Source organism: Cephus cinctus, unplaced genomic scaffold (genome assembly GCF_000341935.2).
Source record: "Cephus cinctus unplaced genomic scaffold, Ccin1 Ccin1_scaffold0160, whole genome shotgun sequence".
Classification (NCBI taxonomy): domain Eukaryota; kingdom Metazoa; phylum Arthropoda; class Insecta; order Hymenoptera; family Cephidae; genus Cephus; species Cephus cinctus.
This window is the reverse complement of record NW_014332886.1, coordinates 2,612,926-2,635,917: the sequence shown is the minus strand read 5'-3', so window position 1 is coordinate 2,635,917 and position 22,992 is coordinate 2,612,926. Positions and strand designations below refer to the sequence as shown.

The window sequence follows — 22,992 nt, the reverse complement described above, 5'->3', positions numbered from 1 at the left end:
ACCCGTATTGGTTTACACGAGGACTGTGACGACTGCAGCCAATAAACTTTCACTAATAAAATGAATCGAACCAATCGTTGACTATGTATTTCGAATGGCCGCTTATACTGCATCGTTTACTTATCTCGTAAACTATAGTGAAAAAAATACTTGTCCGCATACCAGGATAAACACGATTAACATGCCTCCCCGTGGTACGGTTGATGTGAAAGAAAAAGAATCTCGCCATTTTTCAACCCCATTATCAAGACCGGCTTATCAACCTAGATTTTCCACGACCCAATCGCAAGCCCCATGGAATGCGAAAGACTGGCAAAAACTCAAGAAATAAGTATCTGCGTTCGCTGTAGCTATTTGTAAAGATAAAAAATTTTCTTCGCATCTCTCATAAGTACACCATAAATTCATACGGGTCATTTACCCTGTAAATTACGCTGGTGGTAAAAAAAAAAACAAAAAAAAAAATTCGTAGTGCTAGGATATTGAACGTACAGGTTGCATAAGTTACATATATACGTAACATATACCGGTTTATAAAAAGTCATGGCTATGTCGTATACGCATGTTTGATTACGTGATAAAGCTTTAAAAGTAAACAGTTAATAAGTTGGCTGCTACATTAATTGAGTGTTTCAATTAGTTTCAAATGAATTTCAAAGGACAGTAGCAACCGCAAGGGCATTCAGCATTATGATGGTCTGTGCGTGACGAATCGAACAGAGAGGTTATATATCTGTTGGGGTATAACGAATTACTTAAGCAGCCGTTAACAGTCCGTTACATCTAGCCTCCCTTGGCGCCTTAAGAAAATCGAGCAATTAAAGCGAAATCGCTAGTCGAACCGGTCTCGACGACCATTCCTCGCCTCTCCATATTCTCAATCCAATCGTAAGATCAGCAATTCGCCGATACTTTCACTCTTCCGAGAAAGAAGAGAAACTAAAGGGGGGAAAAAAAAAATGCCGAACAATTCATGAAATCCACGAGTCACCCTACTGAAACTGTATCACTCAGCGATCAGGTTGCATCTCATTCTATACCGATTACAATGGAGAACGATATCGAGAAAAAAAAACGAAAAAAAAAAACAGCCTACATACAAGTAACATAAATCCTCGAAATTATTGATAAATAATACTTGATGAATTTATGAAAAGTTTCATAACGAAAATTCTCATTAATTCTTATCAGCGTGTCGCGTCGTCAATGATCACTCTTCTGGACAGGTCCGGATTGATCATGTAACTGAAAGCTGAATCATCGACTGGATTGGATTAGATATTGTGTCTGTGTTGTTTTTCAGCGGCGTCAGGATGTCTTCAATGAGAGCGTTGACGTCCCTTACGCAACCGAGCAATCAGATCGCTTATCCAGTACGCAGTGAGCTTTCGCGTCTTGAACAATCCTGACGGTCGTGACGTAAAAGTAGATCCGGATATGGCGGGACGTGCTTCAATTTGATACTCGCGATCGATGACGTAGATATATATAGTTGTAGACGTCGTTAACCCACGTGTCTTGTCCATCCTCGGTAAACGGTTCGATTTTCAGTTTGACTTGGTGCCTCGCGTCGGCGTCGCCTTGTACAAATAAATGGAGCAGCGACGGACAAGTTTTTACTGACTCGAGCGTCGAAGCTGGTCCCCCGGTAAAAAAATGAACCGCGCCCAGACGGTCTGGTCATTTTTACTTGCTCCCCGTAAGACCAGTTTGACCATAAATCGCAAACGGCCGACGTGGCCAGTCGGTACGAAGTGTCCTGTACTCACGTGTCCGTATACGAGACACGTACGGTATCTATGGGTTTTACTTGGCTGGCAATTGATATTGATGCAACTTTCCAATGCCCCATGGGTATTGCTTTCTACAACTTTCCGCGATGCCTTGATCATCCACAGTACCTTGCTACACGGTGGATGCCATTGGGGATAATTTGACTGGAAAAAGATGCGCTTCTTGATATTCGTTTTTTGCGTGAACGTACGCTGCAGCGTGGCTTGCACTACATTTTAAGTATAATTATTTAATCGCACTTTTTTTTTCATATAAATTTATAATAACAAACCTTGTAATACGAGTAATTATCGCTTTCAGGGCTCGGACCCGAGAGTGGCAACATGCCGAGGAAAATTGCAGAACAAACGGAGCAAGCTCAACCAGGAAATCAACAAGGAACTCAGATTGCGTGCGGGAGCCGAGAATCTCTTCAAGTAAGCCTTGAAGAATAGTTATTAGCCTCATCATTACTTATGATTAGATCATCCTGAATCACTGCACGAATAGTTCCCTTATAAGAGGTCGATAATTCGAGCAGCGTCAATGGCAGTGACGTAGTACGTTGTACACGTACGCATAATCATAAATAACTTCATTGTCATGCACTTGTGAAATAACAGTAGAATAATGTTCTGGTCTATTTCTATGATCCTTGAAAAGTCACTAACGAACTAGACGTCCAGGCGCGTGCATACCAGAGGGTATAATAGTAATCTCCTTATTTGGCCGACGAAGATCGCTGCTGGGTATAACGAGTTTGTAGGATTAAGAAAGGGGATGAGAATTCATTTTTTTTTTTTTTTTTTTTTCAAATTATACGCAGCATGCTACTTGCATAGAGAAAGTTCAGAGACATTTTTTTCCTGTACAAATGCTGGTCTAGATAAACGAAAAGTCATTGACCCTTGCAGTTACTTCAAGGTCACTATCCCGAGGGATACATTAAATAAATTACAGTCGCACCTTCCTCTAATATCACTCTGATGCCACCCTGGTACAAATTGCACGCCCTATGGGCCGAGTCGACCGATCACGTGACTCAGTCTTCACATTTCACATAAATAGATATAGATGTATATAATCTTCGCCGTAAAACACTAGATTACAGTAACGAAAAATTATTTCAAAGTACCATTGCTCGAGGCAACACGTAGTCCGTTACCACTGACACCAGATGATATCATCCCGAAGAGAAAATAGAGTAAAAATTGGTAAAGCCATCACGAACACGGTGCGAGTTAAATAAAAAATTAATCTGTCGTATGTGAGGACTCTCTGGTACGTCTAATTGACAATTTCCTGTTTCTTTTTCTGTTTCTCTCTCTCTGTCTCTCATCTTGGTCCACCTCCTTCAGAGCCACCACTAACCGGAAGTTGAAGGAAACCGTTGCCCTGGAGCTGAGCTTCGTCAACTCGAATTTGCAGCTGCTTAAGGAACAGCTGGCTGAGCTGAACAGTTCCGTGGAGTTGTACCAAAATGCCGACAAGTGAGTGTTTCATGTATTTACCTCGTAATTCGAGTCTGCCTCGTATCTTTCTGTTTCGAAGCACGTATAAGCTATTTGAAGTTTTTCATTTGTTATACATATGTATTACGGAAAAATGATAAGAAATACCAGTTATAAAAAATATATTGCACTTACGATGCTCTGAAAGTATTGTATATGTACTCCGTAGGTGCATTGAATCATTTACAGCAATACTGTCTTCTGTGATTAACTGGCTAAGTACCGTGGAATATTCACATACCTGAATCCGTAGATGGTTACTGTATATTACGAGCTGTATTAGATCCATCGTTACTGAGTGTGCGAACTCGTATACAATATCAAGCCTAATGATAGATAGCATTAGTATAACTATATACGCTCAAGCGGCCATAGATATTCCAAGTCGATAATAAACTATGGCACGAATCGTATCTTGGGTTTGTACTGTATCAGAGTACTTGGTAGCGATTTACCATGAGTAACTATGTATACACTGTGTATACACTCTACGGTATATACCGCGTATAACGTAGACAATTTTCTAAATCATATTCGAAATCGTTCCAACCACCTGAACCTGTAGTTGTTGTTTCTGAGCGTGTACCTGCGCAAAGCCCGTGCGCGTTAAACTTATATCGAATTGTAACATGCTTAGCACTGCAATACGGAAGCGAGGCGATACAAAATTGACTAGTAACTTCGTAAGACATCGGTAGAACGCGGTTGGAAGTTCTAGTGAGAATCTTAATTATTTCTATACTCGTAATCAGACGAGTCACGGTATCTAAGAGCTTGAACGGTAACATAATTTGTAATTGTCAATTAAGTAAGAGAGTTAGGTTAGATAGCCAGGAGTTATAGGGATAGCAGAGCACTTCTAGTCTTATTTGAAACACCGTTACCGACCGATGGTACAACGTACGAATAATTGGCATCACTTACGGTCTCCAGTGGTAAAAATAAACATATTTCTTTAAAATCCTTTTTCTTACGTCGTACATCTCTTTGTTCGTAAGGGAGGAGACAGATCGGTTCCAAGCTGTCGAGTTATCCATTCAGTCTCCGCGAATATCTTATATAACACCGTACCCACGTGTATACCTATGACAGCCATGATCCGCGTACTAAGAGCTTCACGAATAAAGGCAGGAACTCTCGTGTTAACTCGTTGTGTTATGCCGTTCCTTCGTATACCTGACTCCGTCGTTCTTCACGTCCGCACGTCTGTCTGTCCGTCGGTCCGTCCGCCATGCTTCGGTTCCTGGGTCACTGCCCGCCCACTCCGTAGACACTACACTCTTCTTTAAGTAGATATGGTCGCATTAAAGGCCGTTCCGAAGCCGTTTCTAAGGACGCCTCAACGATGCTTCGCCTTGGTAACGAGGATCGTGGTTTAACGCTTCGACCTGGGACTTACGATTGAAACGAAGACGCACTTTTTTTTTTACTCGTATAAATGCTAGTGACTGTCAAGCATCGTTATCGCAGTTGTACAGGATGAGGGATTGGCATACAAATATATTGAACTCGACGTTAAATATAGTCTGAAAAAATTCCTGTGACGATAGGAAAGGTAATTGTCTTTTGTTATTATTGGATTGTATACCTATGTTTTATACGAAACGTAGTGTATCGGGTATCAGACAATAGAGTCATATATAACTATGTATAGATACAAAGCCTTTTGTACGAAAGCGCTCCTACTTTTCTACGGCTTCTTAGTCTCACGTATTCGCAGCCGCACGTGGCTTTATAGGATTTTCTATTTGCTGAAAATACCACGTCCTAGCTATTGACCTAGATTCTTAAGGCGGTGCGCAAATTCATTGGACGATTCTTCTAGGGAGCTTCGTGGTACTTATTGCTTTTGTTGTGATTGGCTTACGGCAGCCACCGGGATAGTTTCAGTAGGGAGGACAATATTGACGATGATGCCGATGAGGTGAGAAACGCCAAGGAGAAAAACTGGACGAAAGCTGAAGGAGCGTATAACGTCGATCATAAGCAAACAGTGAATGCGCCGTAGGATAGGGTAACAGCCAGTAGTTATACTCAAACGGCTTTAACCACTTTTTGTGTTACCATTGCATATACGTATATAATCCATAGTAGTTATATCTGCTATTGTAGGATGCTCACTCATTCAATAACGGGAAGTCGGACCTATAGCTGCGGGAAGAAGCACTCGTGATTTATCGGTCGTATAACGTCACGGTGAAATCTGTGTCGCCAGACCGAGATTGCGACATCCACGACGTTAACGAGCGGAATCCTTTAGGTTTACCTCTCGAAAATGCGAATTCCTTTGACTAACGGAATGCAAGTCGTGCGTATGGTAATTAGGTGAATATTAGTATATGAGCCAGTATATCGTTCGGGTGAAATAATTTTAGGGTATTGTTAGTAATATATGGTTGTTATGAAAAACTTCTTTTTTTTTTTTTTAATTTTGAAAAAGTTTACCTAACGTTCCCGAACCTCTACGGATTTTCCAATGGATTTCTTGGATATCCTTGTTTATGGTCGAGTGGGAGGTTTTTTTTATGCAAATTCTCACGGTCTGACAATTCTTGGCTATGGTGTTGTAACGTTATTCCCGTTAACCGATCGCCACCAATTAATACTGCGGAAGAGACATGGATACCGGGTGTGTGAAATTACAGGATAAGTTCCTTAATCTGCGAAGAGAAAAAAAAAAGTGAATGAACCGTGGATGAGACGGATTTTCTTTTTCTATGATTTTGTCTATCTACGTAATCTTTTATTATTGGCGTATCTGGACGAGATCGATAGTCACTGCACGACCATCTTGAGAATTTAGAAACCATGATGAATCCCAGCGTAATTACAATTAATGAGGACCGATCGTCCCTTTTAAAGTCACCTTCGCCGATTATCAATAGCCGATATCAATGTTGTTTTGGTCCGTTTATGAAAAGGATACCTTGTCATTCGAAATGATGTTATTTTCAGTAATTTTATCATTTCTCAAAAAGCTTCTGTATAATTTATTTTGACATTAAATAAATAATTTATAGCTAAAAAAAATAATTTTATTAATTTTGCAGACGAAAGACTCAACTTTGGCGATGATCGGTTCGAACATTTAGCTATTTCCTAGACCGTCTATTACCATAAACCGTTAAGCCATGGAATTCTTAATAGATTTGGAAAGTCGCAACTAGTGCCGACGTCCGATAAATATAGGATAGTAATAATAATAACGTATTCTAGACCTATTCATATCTGGGCACTCTTTAATATATCATTAGTGAGAAACAAGCAACCGCGTATTTAATATTTATTTAATCTCTAATTATACTGCAATTTGCAGAACTTCTTCATTGTAACCTTTACTCGAGTGGCTTCGAGTGAAATTAAAATGTCAGCGAGCCACGACGATATTATGGGTTTCACGGTATTCCTCAAGTCCAGGGCTTTAACCTCGGACGCAAGAGGAACCAATGGGGTTTTAACGTGATTTTACATTCGACAGTCGCCTCGGGATAACGATATTTTACATAGATCGTTTTTCTTTTATTGCAGCGAGGAGCCTGTTATGCCAATGATCCCGTTGGGCCTAAAGGAGACCAAAGACATCGACTTTCGAGAACCGTTCAAAGTGAGTTTAATTGCTTGTAAATAATTTAAAAAAAAAAAATGTCAACAAATAATTTATTAACGTTTCGCCGCTGACACTGTAGAGCATTTCTTGTAGCAGAAAAGGTATTCGTTACAAAATTCATGTAATTAGCATCTCTTCGTTATTCCAACGGAAGATTCAAGGTCCGTCAGATTCCGTTATCCCACGGCCGAATAATGATTGGTAGTCTCTGCTTGTCGTAATTAAACATTACTTCCTCCGCGAACAGCCTTGGTAACACGTAGGATAACTGTGCCAAGATTTTGGCAAATGATTTCGTACTGGATAAGAGGATACGACAAAAGATTGTCAAACTTCCGGAAAGAATTGCATAATTATTTCAGGGACTTTCTGGTGGATCGTTCTACGCAGCTGTGACGACTGGAATTAAATTTTGTCGTTTTCCAAAAAAAAAAAAAAAAAAAAAATAGTGCGACATCTTCGTTATCGTTAGACCTGCTTTCTCCGGGAACAATTATTCCCAGTCGTCCACGTACAATCGGATGATTTTAAAAAAAAAAAAAAAAAAAAAAATAGTGCGACATCTTCGTTATCGTTAGACCTGCTTTCTCCGGGAACAATTATTCCCAGTCGTCCACGTACAATCGGATGAATCGACTTCAACCAATCGAAGCTTCATTCGAGCGGCGGCACCTCTGGGTTATCCACAAAGTTTCGGGGGGTCGTCATTTCTTGGGATTTTTGTTTCGATGGTTTCTGACCATCCTTTCGAACGATTTTTGAAAAATCCATTTCATCTCTCGGCGGACCGATTTCTAAGAGTTCGCGTTTCGAAATTGGTCCGGTTGCGTTTACCGTTACTTTTGGAAATACTTTTTTCTCGATCCTGCTCGATTTCCTGATGGTTTCAAGCTGGTTCAGGCGAGGCATAGTTATCACCAGGTGTCCCGTTACGACATTCCGTTTGACGGAACTCTTCTGGGTCAAGACCTCACAAGGGAGGGTCAGTTGTAGCACTTTTCCCTTTATGGTCACTCGTACGTATCGAGGCTGCACGTCTACCTCGAGATAAGATGTGTCCAAGTGTCTGGAAAATTGACGCACTGATTCCAAGGTCTGTTAGGTAGAATGGCGGATTTCTAAAAAAAATGGGACTGGTATCGGATCGTCAAGCGATCGAATGATAAAGCAGTGAGATTAACGAAAGGATATTTTTCGAAAGGAGTCATTGTCTTGAGAGAAAAAAAATGAATAAAACGGAATTTTTTAATGACATTGAATTTGAATATTAATGACATTTTAAGACTGTCGACTCAATGCTCACGAGACGTTCGCGTGTATCCATTGTTCACAATTGAAATAATGAAAAGTTGACTCATGTTTTTTACGTTACGTCATGCAGAAATATGAAAAATATTTTTTCACTGTGTATCCTCGCACGATTGTCGTATCTGCCTTGTTCCCGAGATGCGTCACTGTTTTGAAATATTTTAAATATTACTTTGGGATGTACTTACTTGTAGATTGCCACTTCGAGAATGACGTTATCACGGCAGTCCTCGTCATTTAACGTGAACGACACTTTAGCTTGATTCACGTTGTAGGCTCGCCCATCGGGACTAAAAAGCTTTAGGATCCTTTTGGGTTCGTCGGTTTTTTGGATTTGAGCTTTTTTACGTTTCTCTTCAATTTTCAATGTTCGTTCGGCTATGGCGAGTCTGTCCTCGGGTGTGTGGTAACTTGTACTTTTCCAAAAATTTTCATTTTCAACTTCCTCATCTTCCTGCAACGTCGTTAGGTCATTTTATTTATTTATTAATTTTTTGAATTTTTATTAACCCACCTTTTCGAGACCGTCCTCATTAATTTCTGTTATTCGTAATTTTTCTCGCTCCTCGTGACGATGTATTTGCTTTTCTCTTATCTTGGCGTACCTTCTGTAACCTCTGATAACGTCACCTTCCACCTCTGCATATCTCTGCAGACCCTTAATACGTTCCGATCTGTCGATCGGCGTCATATCCAATTCCCTCAATTGCGGAAGCGACGCCACCACGTAGTCCCTGTAGCCTTCATAATCCGTACATGGATTTCCGGTGAGTATGAGCTGCTCCAAATTTTCATTGTATCTAAAAGACGGTGAAAATAGAAAATATTCCATAAAAATATATTCCATCGTACCGTAATTTCTTTACACCCTGTAGATCTCCAATAAAATTAATGGTGAGATCCAATTTCTTGAGGCTCTCCAGCCCTTCGAGATTCTCAATAACCTCTATATTATTCAGTGCCAAATTCAGATACTCCAGTCGCTTAAGCATCTTTAAATTTTCAATCTTCGATATCAAATTGTATTGCAACAGTAGGATCTTTAAGTTCCGACATGCTTTGTCCACTAATTCAATCTTCTCGATGTTCTCTTGATGCAAAGATATTTCCTCCAGCGTCCCGATCTCACCCTCGTTGTGCTCTGACCGTTTTCGTATCAATTCTACCGTAATTCTGACCATTCCTCACGGTTGCTTTAAGCGTCTTAACGGTAACGTCTTCACGGGTCGTGTGCATTTGCGCGAATGCGGTTAAGGCAGCACCGTGATATTGGGTATAAAGTATCGATTTAATATCCCCTCGCAACCAGTGCTGTACTCATATTAGGGAGTAAAAATATATTTTAATGCAATGAGAGCAGCGATTGATAAGGATTCCTTACATATAATAATCACTCATAATCGTTGAATGTTTTTCTTCATCATTCATTCCTCTCTAAAAACCACTTCATTCCTGCAGGACTTCATCTTGGAGCATTACAGCGAAGATGGCGGTAATTACGAGGAAGCAATAGCCGATCTCATGGATACTAGACAGGTAAGAGATAGAACAAAATTTTTTTTTCAATTTAACTTTAAAGCTCGAAAAAACTTCTCTCGCTTATAACGGGAATCAGCGCAATTATTGCACTTGAGCGGAAACATTTGTTACATACCCAAGCAGAAAGACCAAACCTTTCGTTTAAACGTCACAAATGAGCATACCACGTACTGTACGTATACTATGGTATATAGTGTAATATGATATACTGTAACGTACGACAAATCAGAAATTCTATTGGTTTCGGTCCTTTCGCTCGAATCTTCCGTGTCGTCGACAATAAGGAACTTTCGAACGACTTAAAGACTTTTCCGATCCGTCCAGTCGGAGCATTTCCTGTGTTATTAGTTGTCATTATGAAATTCTTTTGCTTCTTAATGCAGGCCATGAGGACACCGACCAGGGATTCTGCAGGAATAGCATTGCTGCTCCGTTATTACAATCAGCTATACTTCATCGAGAGACGCTTCTTTCCGCCTGACAGAAGCCTAGGCATTTACTTCGAATGGTTCGACTCGCTGACGGGTGTGCCCAGTTGTCAACGGACGGTTGCTTTTGAAAAGGCATCCGTTCTTTTCAATGCTGGGGCATTATACACTCAATTGGGAGCGCGGCAGGATAGGCGCACTGCGAGAGGACTGGATCAGGCTGTAGATGCATTTTTAAGAGCTGCCGGAACTTTTAGGTACATCCATGAGAACTTTACGAACGCACCGAGCATGGATTTGGGTCCTGATATGCTGGAAATGTTGGTCCAGTTGATGCTGGTAAATTCTGGTTTTTTTTTCGTATTTTTTAATGGTAATAGGCTAAGTGGAGATGATTTTATGATAGGCGTGTTGGATTATATTAGATATTTGTAGATGATCATATGATTGTATTTTGTACGGTTTGTATAGGAGTTTGTGATATTTGTATATGGCATGCTGCGCGGCTATTTTATTTTATTCAAAATTATTACTGTGTCTGTCATAGAGACACGGTCACATTATCATAGATTTTTGATTACAATGGAATGACTAATGACAAGGAGGATTGTCTACGGTTTTGAATAGTCTGGCGTAGAAAGTTACTCAAAAAATTAGCATAGATCGTGACGTTTGAGCATAGGGAGGCGCGGCAGGCAGTGTGACTGTGCTTTAAAAAAAAACAATTTTGACTATGATATTTACATTTTGTGCCGTTAATTTTGTTCCCTTGCGCAATCCATCCTGTGTAAAAATGTTATCCTGTTGTAACGGGTATCCAGAAAAAAAATTAGGAAATTATAATTAAACGTATCCGTTAATATCTGAGTCGAATATACCTCGGTCTTCTCGAGGTATGCGATAGTTGAGATAAGATACCTACATTTTATTTTCATTCACTTTTGATTTTAGGCACAGGCGAGAGAATGTCTTTTTGAGAAACTGGAACTGCAGTCACGAGACAGTCGAAACGTAGACGTTTCTTTGGACCTAGCTCAGGAAGCTGCACAGGTAATTTTTTATAATGAAAATAATGAGTATACGTAGGTCTTATTGGAAATGCAGATATAATAAGCAATCGATTTATTTATTTTACAGGTAGCAGCCGTATATAATGATGTTCACGGTTTTATATCACGGGAACCGGTACGTGATTACGTACCAGAATCGTGGATATCACTTGTGCTGGTAAAACGTGAGCATCATCTCGCTCTTGCGCATAAGCACTGCGCAGCCGGTCTTCTTGACCGACCAATCGCTGAATTTCGTACCGAAACGCGACTCATATTGGAGCATATCCAAGAGAGCGATGGAAAGACACAGATGGATGTGACAGTCCCAAAGGACGACAATGAACGTAAATTATTGGGTAAGATGAACATAAATTTTTGTATTCTGAAAAGTCTGTTGAATAATATTCTCTATAGCTAATAATAATTTCTGTACACAGGACGAGCACATCTAAGGGAGGCTCTGGTACTTCACGAGGAGAGTCAAAGGTTACAGAGGATGTGTAGAGAACTTAAAGGGAAGCAGGCTCTAGCTAGGTTACTGAAGAGAGCTCAGGACGCCACTCTTGAGGATTACAATAGATCGGGCGAAGAAGACGATTTTCGAGAACTTCTTGATCCTCCTCACATACTTGGTACACAACATTACGCCTGATTATAGTTAATTTATTTAAATAGTTACTAATTTAATGGTTTAATTGATGGTCATATGTTTTGTTGCTTCTAGCCTCTACCAAGTTTCAACTCAGTCTGACGCATCCGGACTTTGGTCAGCACGGGGTGGATGATCTATTTAGATCATTGGGACCGGTGGCCATTTTCTCTGCTAAAAGGCATTGGACTGCTCCTAGATTGGTTCAGTTACAAAGAGGTCCTGGTGGTGAAGGATTTGGGTTTAGCGTCCGTGGGGACGCACCTGTTATCGTTGCAGCTGTGGATCACAATTCCTTGGCGGATGTCAGTTGATAATATTGTACTCATAGATAATTTGTAGAGAGAAGAAAGAAAGTAACTAAAAAATTAATTTTTGTAACAGCTGGGTGGAATGAAAGAAGGCGACTTCATAGTCAGCATTGGGAATAAGGACGTGAAGTGGGCTTCACACGATCAGGTCGTACGACTGATTAAACAGTGTAGGGATTCTATCAGTTTGAAATTAGTTACACCGATGGATAGAAATTACCTAAAGGTGAATTTCACGATCTAAACTTAGCATAAGTTCTGAAAAAGCAACAAAGGTAGAATAAATTCTTTGGTTACATTTAGAAACCAGTGAAAGCCAGTCACCACGACAAAGGAAGCGTATCCGCAAGCAGTTCTTCAGGAGTCTCTTCGGGTCAGCCCAGTCCTGCAGGATCAGTAACAACAGCTCACGTCGCCAGAAGACTTCCTTGGAATCCTTTTAAAAAATCAGGTGGTCAACGTGACAGCAGAGATCTTACGTTTGACAACGTGATCCTCAGATGATCCAGATTTCGCTGTCGGCATCTGCAGCGACTGGCAAAGTTAATGCATTGCATTTGAGTCAGAATTTATATTTTTTATATCAATGATAAAGACAACGGTGTATAAATGTTTATCTGCTACACTTGTACTTATACATGTTTACATGATTTCTTAACGAAACACTGTCATCAGATTTTGATTTTAAAATTTATTCATAAACTTGTAAATACGATTGGCGATAACACAGACGAGTTATTATTATCGACGTACGTGGAAATGTATAATGGCATGATTTTTTATATACTAACAATCTGGAATTTTTATGAATTTCGTTATTTCACTTAAAGTTGCAAGACTTTACATAACGGAAAAGTTTCGCTCGAAAGTCGTTGCCAAATTATAAGCTGAATTACCTTAAGTACGACTAGCCGGTTAAATTTAGCCTAGGCTTCATTTAGAACAAAACTCGTTTGAGAGAATAAATAGTGTTTTATATACACGCATGTACATAGTCATACTTGAGTAGACGTATAATTCATACAAATAGTTACATGCATCTATAAGGTACATTAATACGTTTAATATTAATAATCATATTATTGAAAATAGTATGGTACATACTAAATACTGTATATATATAAATACATAGAACATTAGTATGTTCTATTCATAATTTGCCATATGAATGTTAACGGGGATTTTGAAAAAAAATCGTATTACAAATTTATAATTTGTGTAAGCTCACCACCAAGATAGAGCGAGCCACGCCTTTCTCGAAAGATCGAGATAAAAAAATCTAAAAGGCAGTTGGACCTAGGATGTCGTGAAAAAGTAAAGTAAATCCACCAAGAGTGGATTTTGCATATCCATTCTTTTGGTAGATCTACTTTTTTCGTATCGTTACCCAGCAAACACATTTTGTAACAGCTACATATCAACGACATAAATTCTACGTCGTTATACAGCAGCTATGGAAAAGTTATATAAATATGAAAAACGTGTTTGCTGAGTTAGAAATCTTCTAACCACAAAAATGATAATTATTTGTAGGGATTACAATTAACCCGCTACTAAATACACAAATTCTCGCGACTTCAGCGATTTTCTTAACGATTTCCCTACCCGTTAGTGTTTATATAATTGTCTTATACTGTATATGAAATACTGTTAAGAATGATGTATTGAAAAGAAAAATTCTGAAAAATCTGCGACTTTTCATTTCCCAGATGCAATGTACCATATGCTATTTTAAGAAATATTTTCAGAAACCATTATGTTACATAAGACAACGTTGATATAGAAACTTTTGTGATAAAGGTATCCATGACTTTGGAATATCCATGTTTAATTCTATTGCATTATGAAGCTCTGACCGGAGGTTTATCATCTCTTTCTCTCGTTTTGAAAGATTAAGTAAGATGACCAAATAATGACCTTGAAGTGCTTCTACAAAAAATCTCTTTGAATGCTAAAGTTAATGCAAATATTTACAATTTATTAAATTCAACTCAAACAATTATCTCAGGGATTAACATCACGAGTAGAGAATATTCCCTAATTTGTAAATATTTCATAGATGTGTTCAATAGCACAACATATTTCATATGTCAAAAAATGCTAATTAAGACAAATCTCATAATCTTCCATTGATTTAATTACACGGTAGAAACGACAAAGTCTATTTACTTTGAAGGTCTAGACCATGGTCAAATAAATTAAAAACGTGGTTAATAACACGTATGGAGATCATAAAATGCAATGCAGAATGCGCACTACAATACGGGGACTTTGGTACAGGCAGGAAATCATTATTATTTTTGTCATGCTCCTCTCAATCGAGGATAACGTGTTACATCAATGTCACAACTATTAACCTTTCTTATTTCGTAAGCAAACTAATAAAACTGCCGAATACATCACGCAAGAGGCGGTTATGAAGTTTGAATAGCTGCCAATTGCACTGGTAATTTTAATCCTTAATCGTTTTGGGTACGACTGTTAGAAGAGCTACAGGTTCGCAATTATTGTCATTCAAATTCATTATATAAGACTAATTATTTAGCATGAAGTCACAATCATGGCGGATACTGGATAATAGAAAGAGAGTAACGCGGTAATTTCATTTGGAAGTTAACTGGAAGTCACTAGCCTAGAGTGCAGGGCGATGCACTTTCTTTTCAGTCGATTGTCGTTCCGGTTTTTAAGGTCAGCAGAGAAAGTGCAGTCAATCCTCATTCGTGTATGTGTGTGTGTATATATATTTATACACATATATAATATATATATCAAGTTATTCTTGGGATATAAGATATACATACAGTTTCAGTGCAATTTAGCCGACAGAAGATCCGCACTCATGCATCTCTTGCTGATAAGCACGCGTACATCATAAAATACATAAAATAGCATTTAAATGCGTGGAAAAGTCTGAAGTACTAATTGGTAACGTAGTCATGACTGATACAACATCGTGGCTCCATTAGATTCACGTAACGCACTTCACGCCAATCAAAATTCATCATTACAAAATCAATACGTGGTCGTGCATATATTGGATTGACTTCAGTTCGTTCTGTTCACGATTTCGCTTTCCCCTTCGATACCTTGCAATTTCCACAACCTCCCTGGAGTATTTCGGCTTTCGAACTTTTCCCCGATTTTCGTAAACTTTCCACTTGCATACGAGAGAAACGAAATCTTCTCAACCTCCGGGGTAAACGAAAAGACAAAAGTTTTCTTGAAAACGAAAGCTTCAAGATTTTCCAAACAAGCACTAAGCAATTCGCATGTACAACTACTGCAGTCAGAATCGAACCTAATGCGCATGCGCGAACCTGTAAGAATTCTGGAAGTATCTCTTCCCTTTGTCGAAATCGTCGAAATCATATTTGTATCTATACTCTGTCGATATATTAAAATTTATTTTTTAGTTGCATACGAAGTCTGGAATTGAGAAGAAGGCTAGACTATTCCTTAGAACCTTTCTTCTTTCTTTTCTTTTTCTTTTTATTTATAGTGAAGCAGTGAAAGTTGCCTCGGCGGAACTACGAAGGTTCATGAAATGCAATGAGGCACCCGTGCATAACGCCTGATCTTTATATATCACTGTCTCTCTTCGTTTCCCTAAAAATCCCTATAAAAAGTGTATTAACTCGTAGCTTCTTGATGTTCTAGACCGAATTCATGCGAAAGTCTAACGTGTCGATTATTTTTAAATGATAAAAAATACACAAAAAGTTCAAGAGAGATTCGTCAAATAGGTTAGGGATGAACAGATTAAGATCAGCATTTCACGATCTGTCTAATCTATACTATACTTAAGACCTTCATAACCTAAGAACACGTGACTTAGATTGATTATGCAATCGTCAGCACGGAGCGAGGACTTCTTTGCTTGGTGAAAGTTGTGGTACTACCTACTCCTACTGGTCGACTTAGCACAGTCGCTCTGCATCCCAGTTTTAGTCAATTTTTTAATCTCTTTAAATGTTAGCCTATGCATGCTTAATAAACTCGCTTAGAATTCACTGAGCAATCGACGATTATTGTTTTTGTTTACACAAAATTTACATATCATAACATTGCGTCATAAAAGTACGTGATCCCTTAGATCAGTAAGTCATATCTTAGATTGGACTGTAATCAAATTAACTGTTTTATTGGCAAGTCAGTATTTTGAAAAATCATAACAAATATTGGTATTTGATAACAGAATTCCTCAATGTTTTATTCTTCTTCTTCTTTGTCCTTTCGCTTGTATACGGGATGATTTTTCATAACGTTTCCTATTTTAGTGGAGAGTATTTCTTAGAGGTACTCCATAGAGAAAGGGTATAGAGGCTATAAATGTTGCTTCTTGGTGGAGTCGCGCATGCGCAGTTGCCACTCGCCGGAAATATGGAGACAACAATGTTCTCTTCTGATTGTTGGCTTGGTTCTTCTCACGCAACTCGCGCAGTGACGGTTTAGGCTACCAAGGGGAAAGACGTGCGCTCCGAGCAGCCATAGCAGCTTAAGATTTTTGCTAAGGAATCATCACTCGGTGAGTAGCTTTTTGAATATTTTAACATATTATTTAAATTAGTATGCTAATAACCTGCTAAATTGAATGGAATAAAAGTGTATACAAAAAATCTTTGAAGATTTCGGTACTTTTGAAGATCTTCACTGTGGCTTCCGAGACATTGAAAGCAAGACAAAATATTTTTCTAAACTAATAAAATGGATTTGTTAGAAATTACTTGAGAGAAAGTTAGTTTAACGATACATCATACTATAATTCTGCTAACTCGTTAACGTCGATATAATCAGAACTCGTATTTTCATTTTTATAAAATTACTATAACGTGTGCATGGCGTACGGATATGTTCACGTATAGTAACCGGGTGCGCATACACTTTATCAGAAGTAGGACGGCAAGATTTTATCGCATACCGCGAGAACCGACTAAATAAAGGTTCTTTCACATAAAGTAGCCGACGAAAACGTACAATTTGGCCATTGTTGTCACGCTGTTAAAAGGACTCATGGAAAACGTACCATAATTCCTGAAAGAACTGATGAAAAAAAAAAACAAAGATGGAAGGCGTTTCTCGTGGATGTCCCACTTGGAAAGTGTAACACACCGCAGTACGTTGAAATTTTCATTGACTTCGTAGCTAACAAGGTCATTTTTATCTTTCGACTTGCTACCGTACACTTTTTAATCGCGACACTCGGCTGCACGCTGAGAATGCATTATGAGATGTTTCAAAATGAAACTATCCTTGTGTCAGATATTAGAAAGGGCAACGCGCATGCGCATCGCTGTAGTAAAGTTCGTTAACTCTTATTGCCTTTCCGACATATAACCTTCATACTTCGTAATTCCATACGAATAAAAAGCGTTGGGTTTTATGAAAATAAATTGACAAATTCCTTAAGCCATTCATATATTTAGATTTTGTAATAGGTAATTATTATTTATATAGTCTGGTCTGTACGATCTTTTAATATAAATTGTGTTGTTTTAACGGTTCTAGAAAACAAGTTATCGAATGTTACAGCCAGTCAGATTCCGAAAGACAAATTCAAATTTCTACTAAGCAGAGGACGAGCAGTAGATTTAAAAATTGTTATTAACGGATTTGAGATATTAAAGGTGATTATACTGGGTGAAGGTTTTGAGAAATAAATCGAAGGTCCGTGAATGCGGTTATTGAGGTGGTATCGTCCAATAACATTTTTTTAATTTGTATTCTGTTGGCATTCCAAATGGCAGATGGCTCATTGCCATACGTAAACCATCCAATGGCTAATTTCTTAGCATAAGTATTCTCACCTCTTGCATAATGCATTGTTTCTTTTAGAACGTAATTTGATCCACGTGAAGATTCATTGTGTCAGGTCACGGTTTAACAAATAATTCGAAGGATGTTTATCTAGTATCGTAAGGAAGCACGTAATGGAAAAATTACATTACGTATTTTTCCTAATGTGAAATTGAATGATTACTGAACCTAATGGAAAATCTTGAGGATATCTTAACTGTATAATGGTCATTTAGAGGTCCAAAATTATTTTTTTACTTTCAAGTTATTAGACTTTGAAAAAAATATTTTTTAATCTAGCCAGTTGTTTAGGTCACCTAGAACTAGGTGCTGAGAACAATTATTTAATCGCTTCAAATATGTACAATTTTGGAAGTGAAACGATTGACATACAATGCTGCAAACCAGGGAAAGTCGTAAAGGCTACTTTACACGGCAATTAACGTGCTGAAATGACTCGTCGAATCATTTCCTTTACTTTGTTTTACTTTTTTTTCTTCCTGGTGATACGAAGCGTCCAGTCACGATATCACTTAACTCTCGATAAAGGCATTTCGAAAAATACTTTCTCATCTACAAGATTATAATCTTCACGTTTTGTTGGCTGCGATCATCCAGCGAATCGAACGGCAGGATATCCAATGAGAAATTAGCGTGAGTTAAAAACGCATGTGTATGCAATAAACGATATAAAATCAATGAACAACTATCACTCAGCCAAACAAGTCACGGACGGTTTCAAACTGTCGCAATTTCAAGTGAGCGACAATGAAGATAGCCGCGCGTTACCACCTTGCTGGCAAATCATTGAACAAATTTATTAATAACGTACTTTCATAGAAGAAAAAAAAAAACTTGAATTCTAATGTCATTCAATTTTGAAAATGACCTATGAGAAAAAAATTACGAAAATAATTTCTCCAGTCAGATGGGGAACGCCAACTGTTTCGATTGGGAAAAAATTGAAAAAAAAAATGAAAAAAAGTGCCCCTGTTACTCGTTCAAGCGGTCCAGAGAGACGCGAGGAGAAAGCAAAATAGAAGGCTACGAGAAGAAAGTGAATCTTCGTCTGTACCGAAGATCTTACCAGTGTGGATTCAGCACGCTAGAACCAAAGTTAACTTGGGTCTTGTTCCATAGTGTTTCAGTGCGGTATTCATACTGGTTAGATTTTGATCGATGCAAATTAATATGTCCATTTTATTTAGAAGAAAATGTGCACATACGTCCTGCGTATGGTGAAAGCGTTAAAATAACCTGAAATGTAAATTCACAATATTTATATAAAATCCAAATGGTATCTGCCAGTTGTAATTCAGTAACACCACCTCTATGGTTTTACCTGATCTTGAAAGTTGTTTAGTGCTTTGTGGTATTTTTCATGGAAATCACGGAAACGATCGTAACGAGCGAAGCGTGATTGGTAAATTGTAAATGTGCTCTTGGGATCCTGAAAATTCGAACGTCCACTCTCCTTAAATTGCTCGACGGTCTGTGCAGGCTGGTTACTTTGGTTTAAGTGATCGACTGGTGAACATCGTAGCAGCCGCGGCTGACACGTTACCTTCGCTTTACTACTGTACAAAAGAAGCATCGGTGTGTACCAAGTGTTCGTTACGATTAGTGGGGAAATTAAAAAATTTCAATTCCGTACGAAATTAATATGATTGAAAATTAATAATAAATAATTAGTTTCGAAACACGCGGGTCATTGTCGATTTCCTTTGACAAGAAGCAACCATATAAATACTCTTAGGCTAGAGCGAAAGTATAATTACAATTTGCAATTGCACTGCCAATCAATTGCTTCGTTTAATTACCTTACGAAAAAAACGATCTCGACCTTTCTGCGTTACAATAAAATTTCACATTCTAAGTAAAATTCATGTTTCTGGCCTAATTAACTGCGATACTTTTTCAAAACAATTCAAATTTACAAATAAACCTAATTTTCTCCTGAATTTAATATTATTATATAATTTTACTGTTTGGTGGAAATGGTAAATAATTATTTTTTTAAATACTAATCGATTATAAAAATAAGGCAAATTTTATAACTGATCTGACTGATCTCGCTGCTTGTATCTTTACTTTTGTGTCTCGATATCTGCAACTTCAAATAGAAAGCTGTATGCTGGATATACGTGCATGTATATATACATGCGTAAACACACGTTTCATTACACTCTTACAGCTTGGTTCACTTTCATTTTCGTACACTCACTATCGATTGCCAAACATAACGAAAAGTGTCGATGAATTGTGTAACACTAAATTAAAATCTCTTTTCACTCTGTCATAACACAGGTGCTTCATACTTTGATTTCACTTTATCGTATTCAGATGATAATTTAGGAATTTAAAAAAATTTTAAGGCTTCACCATTGTATAGGGTATAAACAAAGGCAAATACTCATTACACAATAATGAAAGTATCGTATCATTATTACTTGTAGTATGTCACAATTTCACAGGTTTTAACAAAAAAAAAAAGTCATTTTGCTGTACCTATACTGAGTTATGCTAATAAGAGTAATTCAGTATTCGCAAATAAGTTAAGCGATGACTAAGCTCCATCTTTACCCTGACTGTCAACCAGCTGATTGGAACTTATAAAATAATTATGAGAAAAATGCTTATGTCTGTATAAACATTACAACATGTTGAAGTATGCTTAGAGTATGCAGATATCCCTATTGCGACGAATCTTGTTGAATTGGATAAATTAGAATGTGCAAATAATAAATTGTATAGAAGTGTATATGCTAATTGTCTTGTCATTAATTGTGTATGGTGCTTATTAAATTTAATGTCCCTTTTTTTAATTTCAGACAATGGGAATGGGTGGACATGAAGAATTTAATTACGAATGTGGCCTGAGTAATGAGGCTCAAGTTGCAGCTAGGACTGAACTCAGAGAAGATGAGAAGACAAGAGAGCAGGCCTTGGAACAGTTCAGACATTGGATTCAAAAGCATCCGACCATAAGAAAATGTAGAACTGATGCTGTCTTTCTTTTAAGATTTCTCAGAACTAAGAAATTCAGTGTACCTATGGCCCAGGATATGCTCGAACGTTATCTCACTATCAGACAATTATATCCCAATTGGTTTCAAAATTTGGACATTGAAGATCCTGACATCGAGGCCATCATTGATAGTGGATACTTGGTGCCTCTACTGGAAAGGGATGAGAATGGACGTCAAGTCATTCTTTCCTGTGCTGGTAAATATTTTCAATTACAAAATATGTTATTTCCTTAAGTTATGGTAAATTCACATTAAATTGAACTTTTCTTGACATTAGGACGATTCGATCCATACAAATACACATCTGCCCAAATGGCCAGGGCTCACAGTCTGGTAGTAGAATCTCTGATGGATCATGAAGAAAATCAAGTCCGGGGTTATACTCATGTAAATGATGAATCAGGACTTACCATGGGACACGTGAGCGCCTGGTCTCTTACCGATATCAGAAACATGTTAAGGTGCATTCAGAATAGCACACCTATGCGCCACAAGGAGACCCACTTCATCAATATACCCAGTTGCGCCACTAAGATCATTGAGTTTGCCGTTTCTCTACTCAACGACAAGCTCAGAGCTCGTATCCATGTAAGTTGATTCTATGGTTATGATCTAGGTGTTAAGTGGTTAACGAAGCACTGAACAATGTTTTAACATAATTAAACTGGTAGTGACATTGTACTTTGTGATTGTAGATACACAAAAGTCTGGATGAGCTCAAGCAAGCCATAAATCCTAAGATACTACCAAAGGAATATGGCGGCAAAATACCACTTTCGGAAATGATTGGTAAGTGTTTTTAATGGAACGTTTTTCTATGTTTTTGGAAATATTTTTTTATTGAAAACGATGACTCCCTTCAGCTTCTTTCAAAAAAACTCTACACGCGAAGAGGGACCAGCTTAAGGCACTTGATGATATGTATATTGAAATCTCACCAAAGGACAGCTGTGCTGCTTCGAGCGAAGGTTTGGGTGGGATTTCCGGTTCCTTCCGGAAGTTGGAGGTAGATTAACGTGACGGCTGAAGCGCGGATAGGAATTAAAATTTTTTTTAAGGTATCCTTAATAAGCTCGGACTCTGTTTTACAATCATTGATATGGGAACAACTGTGACAGATAATTATTTTTAAAATAGAACTCATTCGTGTCTTCCACAATACCAGCATATAGCGAACATCTAATGAGGTTAATTATTTTAATTGCAATTTCTATCATTTAATCGACACATTTGCTCTTGTATCAATGGCTTTATTTCTTGTATATAATGTAACCGGGTATGAAAGTGATGATGTTCAATTTTGAAAATATTTTTTCAATGCTATATTTTTAGAATATATTTTACTTTAATATATAGACATGTATAATATATAAGAGAGCCTATATAGTAGCCTAAATAGCATAGTCTTTTCTACAGACAATATGTACTGTCCTGTCGGTGGAAAAAGTTACCTACATGAATTCTGTGTCGATTCAAAAGACATAAGGGGTCAGATAATTATATTGTAACTATATATATATATATAGCATTTGTTAAAGATACCTCTTAAGATTTGCTCTTTGAAAAAGTCAATTGCTTCAATGTCGCTTAGAATTAAGAATATTCAATTATTTTTCATTTTTAATGAAACTTTCACTCCTCGTAGCTAAAAAGATTAGAATGTCACATTAAACGTCTACTTTTTGACTTTACTATTGACAATTGAGAAATCTAATATTATTTGCATCCATGTCAGAGTTATTTTCCGCAAATCGAAAATACATCGAAACTATTGTCGCTTTTCGCGATGCCGAATCTACTGCGCGTATTTGACAGAATGACGGAAGTTAAGGTTAAACTGAATTCGACCTTTTTGCCAATCAACGAATCTTATATTTCTAATATTTTGTTATTATAAAACGCAATGGAGTGTGCTGCGTGTTCCGCGGAAGAAGAGGAAGATCTTACGACGTCATAGATATATGCTAAGATGACAGGTAATGACGGTTTTGA

At 37.8% G+C, this 22,992-nt stretch overlaps 3 protein-coding genes across 12 annotated transcripts in view; 2 read left to right on the top strand and 1 right to left on the bottom strand.

The window, feature by feature from the left end:
- LOC107263690 (rhophilin-2) overlaps positions 1 to 13,865 on the top strand; it is a 35,251-nt gene extending 21,386 nt beyond the window's left edge. For all 8 annotated transcript variants that reach the window (XM_015731172.2, XM_025081123.1, XM_015731173.2 and 5 more), the window contains 11 exons: positions 2,095 to 2,210; positions 3,132 to 3,263; positions 6,813 to 6,888; positions 9,658 to 9,735; positions 10,122 to 10,505; positions 11,118 to 11,216; positions 11,304 to 11,574; positions 11,656 to 11,850; positions 11,943 to 12,172; positions 12,252 to 12,404; positions 12,482 to 13,865. In XM_015731172.2, coding sequence (XP_015586658.1) covers positions 2,095 to 2,210; positions 3,132 to 3,263; positions 6,813 to 6,888; positions 9,658 to 9,735; positions 10,122 to 10,505; positions 11,118 to 11,216; positions 11,304 to 11,574; positions 11,656 to 11,850; positions 11,943 to 12,172; positions 12,252 to 12,404; positions 12,482 to 12,682 — 1,935 coding nt within the window. In that variant the 3' untranslated portion in view covers positions 12,683 to 13,865. The remainder of the gene's footprint in view (positions 1 to 2,094; positions 2,211 to 3,131; positions 3,264 to 6,812; positions 6,889 to 9,657; positions 9,736 to 10,121; positions 10,506 to 11,117; positions 11,217 to 11,303; positions 11,575 to 11,655; positions 11,851 to 11,942; positions 12,173 to 12,251; positions 12,405 to 12,481) is intronic.
- Positions 7,435 to 9,643, bottom strand: LOC107263693 (protein tilB homolog). Its single transcript, XM_015731178.2, has 4 exons — positions 9,052 to 9,643; positions 8,714 to 8,999; positions 8,388 to 8,653; positions 7,435 to 7,957 (listed from the first exon to the last, which is right to left on the bottom strand). The coding sequence occupies exons 1-4, from the start codon at positions 9,378 to 9,380 to the stop codon at positions 7,546 to 7,548; spliced, it is 1,293 nt and encodes a 430-aa protein (XP_015586664.1). The 5' UTR covers positions 9,381 to 9,643; the 3' UTR covers positions 7,435 to 7,545.
- Positions 13,866 to 16,549: 2,684 nt separating the features above from the next.
- LOC107263826 (clavesin-2) lies at positions 16,550 to 22,701 on the top strand. 3 transcript variants are annotated; one of them, XM_025081067.1, is made up of 6 exons: positions 17,246 to 17,291; positions 17,684 to 17,802; positions 20,803 to 21,196; positions 21,278 to 21,588; positions 21,696 to 21,789; positions 21,864 to 22,701. In XM_025081067.1, the coding sequence occupies exons 1-6, from the start codon at positions 17,261 to 17,263 to the stop codon at positions 22,013 to 22,015; spliced, it is 1,101 nt and encodes a 366-aa protein (XP_024936835.1). In that variant the 5' UTR covers positions 17,246 to 17,260; the 3' UTR covers positions 22,016 to 22,701. The 3 variants fall into 3 exon arrangements, with proteins under 3 accessions (XP_015586941.1, XP_024936835.1, XP_015586942.1); XM_015731455.2 differs by lacking the exons at positions 17,246 to 17,291; positions 17,684 to 17,802 and adding an exon at positions 16,550 to 16,703; XM_015731456.2 differs by lacking the exons at positions 17,246 to 17,291; positions 17,684 to 17,802 and adding an exon at positions 19,448 to 19,567.
- Positions 22,702 to 22,992: the final 291 nt, after the last annotated feature.